Genomic DNA, 15,162 nt, shown 5'->3' with positions numbered 1-15,162 from the left:
AGTTTCAGAGATTTTTGTAGTTCGTTCCAGTCATTGGCAGCAGAGAACTGGAAAGAGAGGCGGCCAAAGAAAGAATTGGTTTTGGGGGTGACTAGAGAGATATACCTGCTGGAGCGTGTGCTACAGGTGGGAGATGCTATGGTGACCAGCGAGCTGAGATAAGGGGGGACTTTACCTAGCAGGGTCTTGTAGATGACATGGAGCCAGTGGGTTTGGCGACGAGTATGAAGCGAGGGCCAGCCAACGAGAGCGTACAGGTCGCAATGGTGGGTAGTATATGGGGCTTTGGTGACAAAACGGATTGCACTGTGATAGACTGCATCCAATTTGTTGAGTAGGGTATTGGAGGCTATTTTGTAAATTACATCGCCAAAGTCGAGGATTGGTAGGATGGTCAGTTTTACAAGGGTATGTTTGGCAGCATGAGTGAAGGATGCTTTGTTGCGAAATAGGAAGCCAATTCTAGATTTAACTTTGGATTGGAGATGTTTGATATGGGTCTGGAAGGAGAGTTTACAGTCTAACCAGACACCTAAGTATTTGTAGTTGTCCACGTATTCTAAGTCAGAGCCGTCCAGAGTAGTGATGTTGGACAGGCGGGTAGGTGCAGGTAGCGATCGGTTGAAGAGCATGCATTTAGTTTTACTTGTATTTAAGAGCAATTGGAGGCCACGGAAGGAGAGTTGTATGGCATTGAAGCTTGCCTGGAGGGTTGTTAACACAGTGTCCAAAGAAGGGCCGGAAGTATACAGAATGGTGTCGTCTGCGTAGAGGTGGATCAGAGACTCACCAGCAGCAAGAGCGACCTCATTGATGTATACAGAGAAGAGAGTCGGTCCAAGAATTGAACCCTGTGGCACCCCCATAGAGACTGCCAGAGGTCCGGACAACAGACCCTCCGATTTGACACACTGAACTCTATCAGAGAAGTAGTTGGTGAACCAGGCGAGGCAATCATTTGAGAAACCAAGGCTGTTGAGTCTGCTGATGAGGATGTGGTTATTGACAGAGTCGAAAGCCTTGGCCAGATCAATGAATACGGCTGCACAGTAATGTTTCTTATCGATGGCGGTTAAGATATCGTTTAGGACCTTGAGCGTGGCTGAGGTGCACCCATGACCAGCTCTGAAACCAGATTGCATAGCAGAGAAGGTATGGTGAGATTCAAAATGGTCGGTAATCTGTTTGCTGACTTGGCTTTCGAAGACCTTAGAAAGGCATGGTAGGATAGATATAGGTCTGTAGCAGTTTGGGTCAAGAGTGTCCCCCCCTTTGAAGAGGGGGATGACCGCAGCTGCTTTCCAATCTTTGGGAATCTCAGACGACACGAAAGAGAGGTTGAACAGGCTAGTAATAGGGGTGGCAACAATTTTGGCAGATAATTTTAGAAAGAAAGGGTCCAGATTGTCTAGCCCGGCTGATTTGTAGGGGTCCAGATTTTGCAGCTCTTTCAGAACATCAGCTGAATGGATTTGGGAGAAGGAGAAATGGGGAAGGCTTGGGCGAGTTGCTGTTGGGGGTGCAGTGCTGTTGACAGGGGTAGGAGTAGCCAGGTGGAAAGCATGGCCAGCAGTAGAAAAATGCTTATTGAAATTTTCAATTATGGTGGATTTATCAGTGGTGACAGTGTTTCCTATCTTCAGTGCAGTGGGCAGCTGGGAGGAGGTGTTCTTATTCTCCATGGACTTTACAGTGTCCCAGAACTTTTTTGAGTTAGTGTTGCAAGAAGCAAATTTATGCTTGAAAAAGCTAGCCTTGGCTTTTCTAACTGCCTGTGTATAATGGTTTCTAGCTTCCCTGAACAGCTGCATATCACGGGGGCTGTTCGATGCTAATGCAGAACGCCATAGGATGTTTTTGTGTTGGTTAAGGGCAGTCAGGTCTGGGGAGAACCAAGGGCTATATCTGTTCCTGGTTCTAAATTTCTTGAATGGGGCATGTTTATTTAAGATGGTTAGGAAGGCATTTTTAAAAAATATCCAGGCATCCTCTACTGACGGGATGAGGTCAATATCCTTCCAGGATACCCCGGCCAGGTCGATTAGAAAGGCCTGCTCGCTGAAGTGTTTCAGGGAGCGTTTTACAGTGATGAGAGGAGGTCGTTTGACCGCTGACCCATTACGGATGCAGGCAATGAGGCAGTGATCGCTGAGATCTTGGTTGAAGACAGCAGAGGTGTATTTAGAGGGGAAGTTGGTTAGGATGATATCTATGAGGGTGCCCGTGTTTAAGGCTTTGGGGAGGTACCTGGTAGGTTCATTGATAATTTGTGTGAGATTGAGGGCATCAAGTTTAGATTGTAGGATGGCTGGGGTGTTAAGCATGTTCCAGTTTAGGTCGCCTAGCAGCACGAGCTCTGAAGATAGATGGGGGGCAATCAGTTCACATATGGTGTCCAGAGCACAGCTGGGGGCAGAGGGTGGTCTATAGCAGGCGGCAACGGTGAGAGACTTGTTTTTAGAGAGGTGGATTTTTAAAAGTAGAAGTTCAAATTGTTTGGGTACAGACCTGGATAGTAGGACAGAACTCTGCAGGCTATCTTTGCAGTAGATTGCAACACCGCCCCCTTTGGCAGTTCTATCTTGTCTGAAAATGTTGTAGTTTGGAATTAAAATGTCTGAATTTTTGGTGGTCTTCCTAAGCCAGGATTCAGACACAGCTAGAACATCCGGGTTGGCAGAGTGTGCTAAAGCAGTGAATAGAACAAACTTAGGGAGGAGGCTTCTAATGTTAACATGCATGAAACCAAGGCTATTACGGTTACAGAAGTCGTCAAAAGAGAGCGCCTGGGGAATAGGAGTGGAGCTAGGCACTGCAGGGCCTGGATTCACCTCTACATCGCCAGAGGAACATTGGAGGAGTAGAATAAGGGTGCGACTAAAAGCAATAAGAATTGGTCGTCTAGAACGTCTGGAGCAGAGAGTAAAAGGAGGTTTCTGGGGGCGATAAAATAGCATCAAGGTATAATGTACAGACAAAGGTAAGGTAGGATGTGAGTACAGTGGAGGTAAACCTAGGTATTGAGTGATGAAGAGAGAGATATTGTCTCTAGAAACATCATTGAAACCAGGAGATGTCATTGCATGTGTGGGTGGTGGAACTAATAGGTTGGATAAGGTATAGTGAGCAGGACTAGAGGCTCTACAGTGAAATAAGCCAATAAACACTAACCGGAACAGCAATGGACAAGACATATTGACATTAAGGAGAGGCATGCTTAGTCGAGTGATCAAAAGGGTCCAGTGAGTGGAGAGGTTGGTTGAGGCTCACGGCGATTTAGACAGCTAGCCGGGCCATCGGTAGCAAGCTAGCATAGGATGGAGTCTGTTGTTAGCCACCTCTTGCGTTCGGTCAGTAGATTAGTGGGGTTCCGTGTGGTAGAGGGGATTAATCCAAATCACACAACAACAACAAAAATAAGAACAATAGATATAGTTATAGAGGCCCGAGAAGAAAACATAATAATAAAAATAAATAAATTGTCCGATTGTCTATTCAGATAGCAGCCGGTAAGACGTACAAGATGGCAGACAGGCTCAGGGTCACAGCAGGCAGAAAGGTCAAAACCGGGAAAACTAGAAAACAGGCACTATAGACATGTCACGATCATCGTAAGAACATTCGGACCAAAGCGCAGCGTGAAATTGGTGCGACTTTTTATTATTATAAGTGAACCGCACAAAAATAATAAACGATACGTGAAGCTACAGTGGGCTCCAAAATTACTGGCACCCCCCCCCCCCCCCCCACCTCTGACTGGCAATGCACAAACAATGCTTAAAACACAGATAAACAATATAATTATAGAGAAACTCAAAATACCAACAGGTGAGAAATACTGTACTTTATTAATGTTTCAATGGAACCAACCAAAATAATAAAAATCAATGTCCTCCAAATCAAGGTATTCACTATTAATGGCACCCTTAAAGATTATTGTAAATAACATCTACCAAAATTAAATTAAATTCCACTTATTTAAATGTATCTAAGTCTTAAGGAACTATATTGAGCCATTACATCACTTCCTGTTTCACTGAGGTATAAAAATGAGGTAACACACATGCAATATCCCGCTGTCATCCAACACCATGAAGAAATCAAAAGAACTAGCAGTTCAAAAGAGACAGATGGTTGTAGACCTTCATAAATCTGGAAATGGCTACAAGAAGATCCACAAACGATTGAATTTACCACTGAGCACTGTCAGGGCAATTATTAAAACATTCAAAAGATATGGATCAGTTGAAAACCTCACGGGTAGAGGATGCAAATGCATTTTGCCCCCCAGATTAGGGAGGAGGATGGTGAGAGAAGCAATAAAATCCCCAAGAATCACTGTGAAGGAATTGCAGGCCTTGGTGGCGTCTTGGGGTCACCAGGTTTCAAAAAGCACCATCAGACGCCACCTCCACATCCACAGGCTCTTTGGATCGGTTGCCAGAAGAAAGTCCTTTCTGACCCCAAGACACAGACGCAAGCGCTTGGATTTTGCTAAACGTCATTTAAATTATGACTGGAAGAAGGTGCTCTGGTCAGATGAGACCAAAATTTAATGTTTTGGTCAGATACAGCATCGGCATGTTTGGCGTTGAAACAGAGATGCATACAAGGAGAGGCACCTCATACCCACGGTGAAATATGGAGGGGGATCAGTGATGTTTTGGGACTGTTTTAATTCCAGAGGTCCAGGGGCACTGGTTAAGATTGATGGCATAATGAATTCTACCAAGTATCAGCCAATTTTGGCTGACAATTTGGTTACCATTGCCAGAAGGCTGGGACTTGGCCGTAGGTGGACTTTCCAACAAGACAATGACCCAAAACATACCTCAAGATCCACACAGAAATGGTTCAGCGACAACAAAATCAATGTTTTGCCATGCCCATCTCAGTCGCCGGACCTCAATCCAATCGAAAACCCGTGGGCTGAGTGGAAGTGGGCAGTTGATAAGCGCAAACCCAAGAATGTGAAGGATCTTGAAAGGATCTGCATAGAGGAATGGTCCAAAATCCCTCCAAATGTGTTCCTTAACCTTGTCAAACATAACAGGAAAAGACTCCATGCTGTTATCCTTGCCAGAGGTGGTTGCACTAAGTACTAAATGAGGAGTGCCAATAATTACAAAACCTTGATTTTGGTTACATTTATTTTGTATTAAATAATTGAATGATTTTGGTTGGTTCCATTGAAACATTAATATAGTACACTATTTCTCACATGTTGGTATTTTGAGATATCTCTATAATTATGTCGTTTACATTTTTTTAAGTATTGTTTGTGCATTGCCAGTCAGTGGTGCCAGTAATTGTGAAGTCCACTGTATGGAGTGCTCACAGGCAACTACACATAAACAAGATCCCACAAAACACAGTGGGGAAATGGCTGCCTACATTTGATCCCCAATCAGAGACAACTATAAACAGCTGCCTCTGATTGGGAACAATACCAGGCCAACATAGAAATAAAAGTTCCTTTGAAAGGGGTAGGTGCCAGGCGCACCGGTTTGTGTCAAGAACTGCTGGGTTTTTCATGCTCAGTTTCCCGTGTGTGTCAAGAATGGTCCACCACCCAAAGGACATCTAGCCAACTTGACACAACTATGGGAAGCATTGGAGTCAGCATGGGCCTTCATCCTGTAGAATGCCTTCGACAACTTGTGGAGTCCATACCCCGACGGATTGAGGCTTTTTTAAGGGCAACTCAATATTAGGAAGGTGTTCCTAATGTTTGGCATACTCAGTGTATATGTCCTGCATATGTATGCTACTGTATTCTTGACTGAAGTTTAAAAAAGTCAGGAACACAAAAGATGGTCTTTTCCACAGGTACATTTTTTTATGTCACTAAACAATATTTGGTGTGTCGGAGTCTGGCGCAGCAGTAACGCTCCCAACTCTGGACCACACATTCCCCGATGAAAATGCCTCTGCTTGGCTGACTATCGGTCCTTCTTACCTATTCCTCCTCCTCCATTGTCTATTCCCTTCTCACATCCTACTATACTATCAAATTGCACTGTAATGCTCTGTAACTTGTTAGTTGATATGCCTTGACAACGTGATATATAAAAATGTATAAAAAAAATTAACAACGTGATATAAGACAGAATAAATTCAACCACACCTTTGTTTCATCACAAAACCAGAAGGCAACATCGGTCGAGTGAAGTCCACAAAACATGTTGTATGTAACAAACAGTTACATGACCTACAGCATGGTCAAATAAGTTAATGTAAAACCACATGTTAAAATCCCTCTCTCCATCTATGGCTAAAATAGGAAAGGGATGATTTAGCTAGCTAGCTAGCCACAGGAGTAAAAAATGACAATGTGATGTGATTGGTGTGAAGCCAAATCCAAACTGGCTTCCCTTTTTTTGTGTGCCAGGACCATTCACAGCTGAGCTCTCAGTTTAGCGCAATGCTGATTGGCTATTATTTGACACTTTTTATATCAAGGGAGACCAAATGCTCGTTGGCTTCCCGTGCATTCAATGCTACGGGCGACAATAGTGTCTTTTGGTCTTTTGACCAGACCGCATCAGATAGATGGGCTACACATACTGAGACAGAGTGGGCACTATTTAGTTCGCTCTGATACTTTCTCCGGTGAGATACATTCAGCCTCTTGCGAATTGAAGGACATTTAAGACTAAATCCTCCAAAAATTATTGATCTATTTTTTGGGGAAGCCTGGCATCCAGGTTGGCATCCATATTTACATCATTTCCCATCAATTCCCATTATTAAAGTGGCTGGAGTTGAGTCCGTGTCAGTGTGTTGGCAGCAGCCACTCAATGTTAGTGGTGGCTGTTTAACAGTCTGATGGCCTTGAGATAGAAGCTGTTTTTCAGTCTCTCGGTCCCAGCTTTGTTGCACCTGTACTGACCTCGCCTTCTGGATGATAGCGGGGTGAACAGGCAGTGGCTCGGGTGGTTGATGTCCTTGATGATCTTTATGGCCTTCCTGTGACATCGGGTGGTGTAGGTGTCCTGGAGGGCAGGTAGTTTGCCCCCGGTGATGCGTTGTGCAGACCTCACCACCCTCTGGAGAGCCTTACGGTTGAGGGCGGAGCAGTTGCCGTACCAGGCGGTGATACAGCCCGCCAGGATGCTCTCGATTGTGCATCTGTAGAAGTTTGTGAGTGTTTTTGGTGACAAGCCGAATTTCTTCAGCCTCCTGAGGTTGAAGAGGCGCTGCTGCGCCTTCTTCACAATGCTGTCTGTGTGAGTGGACCAATTCAGTTTGTCTGTGATGTGTATGCCGAGGAACTTAAAACTTGCTACCCTCTCCACTACTGTTCCATCGATGTGGATAGGGGGGTGTTCCCTCTGCTGTTTCCTGAAGTCCACAATCATCTCCTTAGTTTTGTTGACGTTGAGTGTGAGGTTATTTTCCTGACACCACACTCCGAGGGCCCTCACCTCCTCCCTGTAGGCCGTCTCGTCGTTGTTGGTAATCAAGCCTACCACTGTTGTCTCGTCCGCAAACTTGATGATTGAGTTGGAGGCGTGCGTGGCCACGCAGTCATGGGTGAACAGGGAGTACAGGAGAGGGCTCAGAACGCACCCTTGTGGGGCCCCAGTGTTGAGGATCAGCGGGGAGGAGATGTTGTTGCCTACCCTCACCACCTGGGGGCGGCCCGTCAGGAAGTCCAGTACCCAGTTGCACAGGGCGGGGTCGAGACCCAGGGTCTCGAGCTTGATGACGAGCTTGGAGGGTACTATGGTGTTGAATGCCGAGCTGTAGTCAATGAACAGCATTCTCACATAGGTATTCCTCTTGTCCAGATGGGTTAGGGCGGTGTGCAGTGTGGTTGAGATTGCATCGTCTGTGGACCTATTTGGGCGGTAAGCAAATTGGAGTGGGTCTAGGGTGTCAGGTAGGGTGGAGGTGATATGGTCCTTGACTAGTCTCTCAAAGCACTTCATGATGACGGAAGTGAGTGCTACGGGCGGTAGTCGTTTAGCTCAGTTACCTTAGCTTTCTTGGGAACAGGAACAATGGTGGCCCTCTTGAAGCATGTGGGAACAGCAGACTGGTATAGGGATTGATTGAATATGTCCGTAAACACACCGGCCAGCTGGTCTGCGCATGCTCTGAGGGCGCGGCTGGGGATGCCGTCTGGGCCTGCAGCCTTGCGAGGGTTAACGCGTTTAAATGTCTTACTCACCTCGGCTGCAGTGAAGGAGAGACCGCATGTTTTCGTTGCAGGCCGTGTCAGTGGCACTGTATTGTCCTCAAAGCGGGCAAAAAAGTTATTTCGTCTGCCTGGGAGCAGGACATCCTGGTCCGTGACTGGGCTGGATTTCTTCCTGTAGTCCGTGATTGACTGGATTATGGCAATAAGAGCTAAGGTTAGGGCGAGGTTTAGGTTGATTAACTACACTTTAACACTTTTGTCGACAGTGTGTAGGCCTATTTTTCTGAGTGTACTGTATTTATTTCTCAGATTGAATTGCAGTCTGAATTGTTGCAGTAAATTGTCTTGTTCGTATTTGATTAGAGCCCAAGGAAGCTAAGGAGCAAGCCAAACCAGAACCTACAAAAAAAGATACAGATATGATTGTTTTTGTTGCATTAAATGTATAATAGCCCAGTTCCTGAGATTAATGTTGTGTCTCATCCAATGATTGTTTTAGAAGCTGAAGTTCCCAAAGAAAAAACCAAAGCAGCTACATCAAAGAAAGGTACAAAGTACAGTGCCTTGCGAAAGTATTTGGCCCCCTTGAACTTTGCGACTTTTTGCCACATTTCAGGCTTCAAACATAAAGATATAAAACTGTATTTTTTTGTGAAGAATCAACAACAAGTGGGACACAATCATGAAGTGGAACGACATTTATTGGATATATCAAACTTTCTTAACAAATCAAAAACTGAAAAATTGGGCATGCAAAATTATTCAGCCCCTTTACTTTCAGTGCAGCAAACTCTCTCCAGAAGTTCAGTGAGGATCTCTGAATGATCCAATGTTGACCTAAATGACTAATGATGATAAATACAATCCACCTGTGTGTAATCAAGTCTCCGTATAAATGCACCTGCACTGCGATAGTCTCAGAGGTCCGTTAAAAGCGCAGAGAGCATCATGAAGAACAAGGAACACACCAGGCAGGTCCGAGATACTGTTGTGAAGAAGTTTAAAGCCGGATTTGGATACAAAAATATTTCCCAAGCTTTAAACATCCCAAGGAGCACTGTGCAAGCGATAATATTGAAATGGAAGGAATATCAGACCACTGCAAATCTACCAAGACCTGGCCGTCCCTCTAAACTTTCAGCTCATACAAGGAGAAGACTGATCAGAGATGCAGCCAAGAGGCCCATGATCACTCTGGATGAACTGCAGAGATCTACAGCTGAGGTGGGAGACTCTGTCCATAGGACAACAATCAGTCGTATATATTGCACAAATCTGGCCTTTATGGAAGAGTGGCAAGAAGAAAGCCATTTCTTAAAGATATCCATAAAAAGTGTCGTTTAAAGTTTGCCACAAGCCACCTGGGAGACACACCAAACATGTGGAAGAAGGTGCTCTGGTCAGATGAAACCAAAATTGAACTTTTTGGCAACAATGCAAAACGTTATGTTTGGTGTAAAAGCAACACAGCTGAACACACCATCCCCACTGTCAAACATGGTGGTGGCAGCATCATGGTTTGGGCCTGCTTTTCTTCAGCAGGGACAGGGAAGATGGTTAGAATTGATGGGAAGATGGATGGAGCCAAATACAGGACCATTCTGGAAGAAAACCTGATGGAGTCTGCAAAAGACCTGAGACTGGGACGGAGATTTGTTTTCCAATAAGACAATGATCCAAAACATAAAGCAAAATCTACAACGGAATGATTCAAAAACAAACATATCCAGGTGTTAGAATGGCCAAGTCAAAGTCCAGACCTGAATCCAATTGAGAATCTGTGGAAAGAACTGAAAACTGCTGTTCACAAATGCTCTCCATCCAACCTCACTGAGCTCGAGCTGTTTTGCAAGGAGGAATGGGAAAAAATTTTAGTCTCTTGATGTGCAAAACTGATAGAGACATACCCCAAGCGACTTACAGCTGTAATCGCAGCAAAAGGTGGCGCTACAAAGTATTAACTTAAGGGGGCTGAATAATTTTGCACGCCCAATTTTTCAGTTTTTGATTTGTTAAAAAAGTTTGAAATATCCAATAAATATCGTGCCACTTCATGATTGTGTCCCACTTGTTGTTGATTCTTCACAAAAAAATACAGTTTTATATCTTTATGTTTGAAGCCTGAAATGTGGCAAAAGGTCGCAAAGTTCAAGGGGGCCGAATACCTTCGCAAGGCACTGTAGTCTTTGTTAAACACAGAACCCTTTTTCACAACTGAGTTAAGCCATGCTACAGTATACTGGGCTGGCCTAGATACCCATCAACAGTAGTTGCTGGAACTGTGCTGGAAAGGACAATGTGAAAAGAAAATATCTGAACAAGCACAGTACGTTTTGGCTTGACTCTATAGTCTGAATCAGGTAAGATTGTAATGTATGATACAATAGCGGCAGGTAGCCTAGTAGAGCGTTGGGCCAGTAACCAAAAGGTCGCTGGTTCGAGACACCAAGGTCTTCCTTGGTGTCTCGAACCAGCGACCTTTTGGTTACTGGCCCAACGCTCTGGGTGAAAAATCTGTTAATTTGCCCTTGTGCAATGCACTTAACCCTAATCGCTCCTGTAAATTGCTCTGGATAAGAGGGTCTGCTAAATGACAAAAATGCATCATTTTTAATTTTTTAAATTCTGATTTAGATACTGGAGCAAAAGAAGAGGCCAAACTAACTCCAGCAAAGAAAGGTGTCAAATTAATTTCAAAATGTTATTTTTCCATTTATTCCAATAATAAGTAGGCCTATGTCTCTGTTTTATGCTATTTATTAAAAGTTATATCAATATCTTATTGTAAAGACTTGTATTTGAACTTAGAAGCTGAATTTTCTAAAGAAAAGGCCAAACCAACTCTTGAAAAAAAAAGTTACCTTTACTTAGACAGATATATATATATATATAAAATACACATACACAGTGCATTCGGAAAGTATTCAGACCACTTAACTTTTTCCACATTTTGTTACATTACAGCCTTATTCATCCATCTACACAATACCCCATAACGGCAAAGCAAAAACAGGTTTTTAGACATTTTTTTCTCATTTATATATATTTTTTTAAATATCACACTTAAGTATTCAGACCCTTTACTTAGTACTTTGTTAAAGCGCCTTTGGCAGCGATTACAGCCTCGAGTCTTTTTGGGCATGACACTACAAGCTTGGCACACCTATATTTGGGGAATTTCTCCCATTCTTCTTTGCAGATCCTCTTAAACTCTGTCAGGTTGGATGGGGAGCGTTGCTGCACCACTAATTTCACATCTCTCCAGAGATGTTCAATCGGGTTAAATTCTGGGCTCTGGCTGGGCCACTCAAGGACATTCAGAGACTTGTCCCGAAGCCACTCCTGCCTTGTCTTTGCTGTGTGCTCAGGGCCGTTGTCCTGTTGGAAGTTGAACCTTCACCCCAGTCTGAGGTTCTAAATGCTCTGGAGGAAGTTTTCATCATGGATCTTTCTGTACTTTGCTCCGTTCATCTTTGCCTCAATCCTGACCTGTCTCCCAGTCCCTGACGCTGTAAACATCCCTACAGCATGATGCTGCCACCACCATGCTTCATCTTAGGGATAGCGACATGATTCCTCCAGATGTGACACTTGGCATTCAAGCCAAAGAGTTCAATATTGGTTTCATCAGACCAGAGAATCTTGTTTCTCATGGTCTGAGAGTATTTAGCTGCCTTTTGGCAAACTCCAAGCGGGCTCTCATGTGCCTTTTACTGAGGAGTGGCTTATGTCTGGCCACTCTACCATAAAGGCTTGCTTGATGGTGTGCTGCAGAGGTTCTCCCATCTCCACAGAAGAACTCCAGAACTCTGTCAGAGTGACCATCGGGTTCTTGGTCACCTCCCTGACCAAGGCCCTTCTCCCCCGATTGCTCAGCTGGGAGCTGGGAGGCCCGCTCTAGGAGCTCTAGGAGTCTTGGTGGTTACAAACTTCTTCCATTTAAGAGTAATGGAAGCCTCTGTGTTCTTGGGAACCTTCAATGCTGAAGAACTGTTTTGGTACCCTTCCCCAGATTTGTGCCTCGACACAATCCTTTCTCGAACCTCTACGGACAATTCCTTCAACCTCATGGCTTGGTTTTTGCTCTGACATGAACTGTCAACTGTGGGACCTTATATAGACAGGGGTGTACTTTTCCAAATCATGTCCAATCAACGGAATTTACCACAGGTGGACTCCAATCAAGGTGTACAGTAGAAACAGCTCAAGGATTATTAATGGATGCAGCTCAGCTCAATTTTGAGTCTCATAGCAAAGGGTCTGCATACTGTTAATAATTTCTGTTTTTTATTTAAAATACAAATCCTGTTTTCACTTTGTCATTATGGGGTATTATGTGTAGATTGCAGAGGATTTTAAAAAATGTAATCCATTTTATAATAAGGCTGTAACGTAACAAAATGTGGAAAAGGTCAAATGGTCTGAATACTTTCCGAAGGCACTGTATATGCACACATTACCATTCTAATAAAGGAAACAACGTATTTAGACTTTTTCACAAAAATTACAGACCGTACATAGTCATAGAGACATGTTGGTCTTGCTATATTCATAGAGAAACACATTTATGTTGTATTTTATTCAGATGCTGCAGCTAAAGAAAAGGTGAAAACATCCCCTGCAAAGAAAGGTAAGAATGTTTTCAAATCTGCGGTTAGAACGCAATTTGTAATTTTTTGAAGCATTTGTAATTTGATAGAGCTTGATAAAGACGGAACTTGCCAAACAAGTAGTTCCTGCAAAACAATATTAAAATGTTTTTGGAAGTGGCTCTTCCTAATCTTTATTATCTTTTTTTCTGAGGCTATGTTTGCTTGAATGAGCAAATTCTCGCAGTATATATCTGGAATTTGGATCACAAATTTTCTCATATCAGTTAAATGTCAAAAAATATATTTGCATGTCACTAAGAATATCACTAAGCAAAAAAACTAACACGTCAATAGCCACTAAAATGTTGAAACATGATTTTGTCATGACTTCAGTACCATTTGCTTGATTTTGCGAGCCCACAACTAGTGTATCGACATTAGCTAGCTAATGTTAACATGCTTGCAACGCTAGTCATCATATGCTACTATAGAATAATTAGCTTGCATTAGCTAGCTAGCATTAGCTACCTCACTAGCCAGCATACCAAGCTCTAGTCCAATGGAAACCGATGATATCCTGCTGGTTACGTGGCTAGGTAGATGACCAGAGGTGAAAGTGAGGTCCTTATGAGATTCAAGGTTTTAACAAGTGCCATTGTGCAGAAATCGTAGAGAAAATACTGATTGATGAGCAAGTTAGATGGTAAGATAGCTGTGACAGTTATCAGTTTGCATGCACAAATGCTTGACAACACATTCTATTGAAGTCAAGAAGGCATGCAGAACAGACTGCCTCTCTGAGACTGGAGAGCCCCATCTAACTAGTGAGCAGAGGGGTACAAAATCAGTTGCATAGCTCAAACAATTACGTTTTGTTCCAGTCAATGACAATACATGTTGCAAAGTAAATACCTGCGTCAAATACACAATATATACAGAAGTATTTGGACACCCCTTCAAATTAGTGGATTCGGCTATTTCAGCCACACCTGTTGCTGACTTGTTTAAAATTTATCACACAGCCATGCAATCACCATAGACAAACATGGCAGTAGAATGGTCTTACTGAAGAGCTCAGGGACTTTCAACGTTGCACCGTCATAGGATTCCACCATACTAACAAGACTGTTAGTCAAATTTCTGCCCTGCTAGAGCTGCCCTGGTCAACTGTAAGTGCTGTTGTGAAGTGGAAACGTCTAGGAGCAACAATGGTTTATGCTCAAAGTGGTAGGCCACACAAGCTCACAGAATGGGACCACCGAGTGCTGAAGAACGTATTGCTTAAAAATCATGTGTATTCGGTTGCAACACTCACTATCGAGTTCCAAACTACCTCTGGAACAGTGGTGAAAAAAGTACCCAATAGTCATACTTGAGTAAAAGTAAAGATACCTTAATAGGAAATGACAGAAGTAAAAGCGAAAGTCACCCAGTAAAATACTACTTGAGTAAAAGTCTAAAAGTATTTGGTGTTAAATATACTTAAGTATCAAAAGGAAATGTAATTGCTAAAATATACTTACAGTGCCTTGCGAAAGTATTCGGACCCCTTGAACTTTGCGACCTTTTGCCAAATTTCAGGCTTCAAACATAAAGATATAAAACTGTATTTTTTTTGTGAAGAATCAACAACAAGTGGGACACAATCATGAAGTGGAACGACATTTATTGGATATTTCAAACTTTTTTAACAAATCAAAAACTGAAAAATTGGGCGTGCAAAATTATTCAGCCCCCTTAAGTTAATACTTTGTAGCGCCACCTTTTGCTGCGATTACAGCTGTAAGTCGCTTGGGGTATGTCTCTATCAGTTTTGCACATCGAGAGACTGACATTTTTTCCCATTCCTCCTTGCAAAACAGCTCGAGCTCAGTGAGGTTGGATGGAGAGCATTTGTGAACAGCAGTTTTCAGTTCTTTCCACAGATTCTCGATTGGATTCAGGTCTGGACTTTGACTTGGCCATTCTAACATCGGGATATGTTTATTTTTGAACCATTCCATTGTAGATTTTGCTTTATGTTTTGGATCATTGTCTTGTTGGAAGACAAATCTCCGTCCCAGTCTCAGGTCTTTTGCAGACTCCATCAGGTTTTCTTCCAGAATGGTCCTGTATTTGGCTCCATCCATCTTCCCATCAATTTTAACCATCTTCCCTGTCCCTGCTGAAGAAAAGCAGGCCCAAACCATGATGCTGCCACCACCATGTTTGACAGTGGGGATGGTGTGTTCAGCTGTGTTGCTTTTACACCAAACATAACGTTTTGCATTGTTGCCAAAAAGTTCAATTTTGGTTTCATCTGACCAGAGCACCTTCTTCCACATGTTTGGTGTGTCTCCCAGGTGGCTTGTGGCAAACTTTAAACGACACTTTTTATGGATATCTTTAAGAAATGGCTTTCTTCTTGCCACTCTTCCATAAAGG

General features: G+C 43.2%; 1 protein-coding gene across 1 annotated transcript in view; it reads left to right on the top strand.

Moving 5' to 3' along the window:
• Nucleotides 1-15,162, top strand: part of LOC139385202 (axoneme-associated protein mst101(2)) — a 280,755-nt gene that overhangs the window by 224,901 nt on the left and 40,692 nt on the right. Inside the window, exons 19-20 of the mRNA XM_071130313.1 lie at nt 8,646-8,693; nt 12,732-12,776. Of these exons, the coding sequence (XP_070986414.1) occupies nt 8,646-8,693; nt 12,732-12,776 (93 nt within the window). The remainder of the gene's footprint in view (nt 1-8,645; nt 8,694-12,731; nt 12,777-15,162) is intronic.

This window comes from Oncorhynchus clarkii, chromosome 26, assembly GCF_045791955.1.
Source record: "Oncorhynchus clarkii lewisi isolate Uvic-CL-2024 chromosome 26, UVic_Ocla_1.0, whole genome shotgun sequence".
In the NCBI taxonomy this organism is placed as follows: Eukaryota; Metazoa; Chordata; class Actinopteri; order Salmoniformes; family Salmonidae; genus Oncorhynchus; species Oncorhynchus clarkii.
The sequence above is the reverse complement of the archived record's forward strand: the minus strand, read 5'-3'. Positions and strand labels throughout refer to the sequence as shown.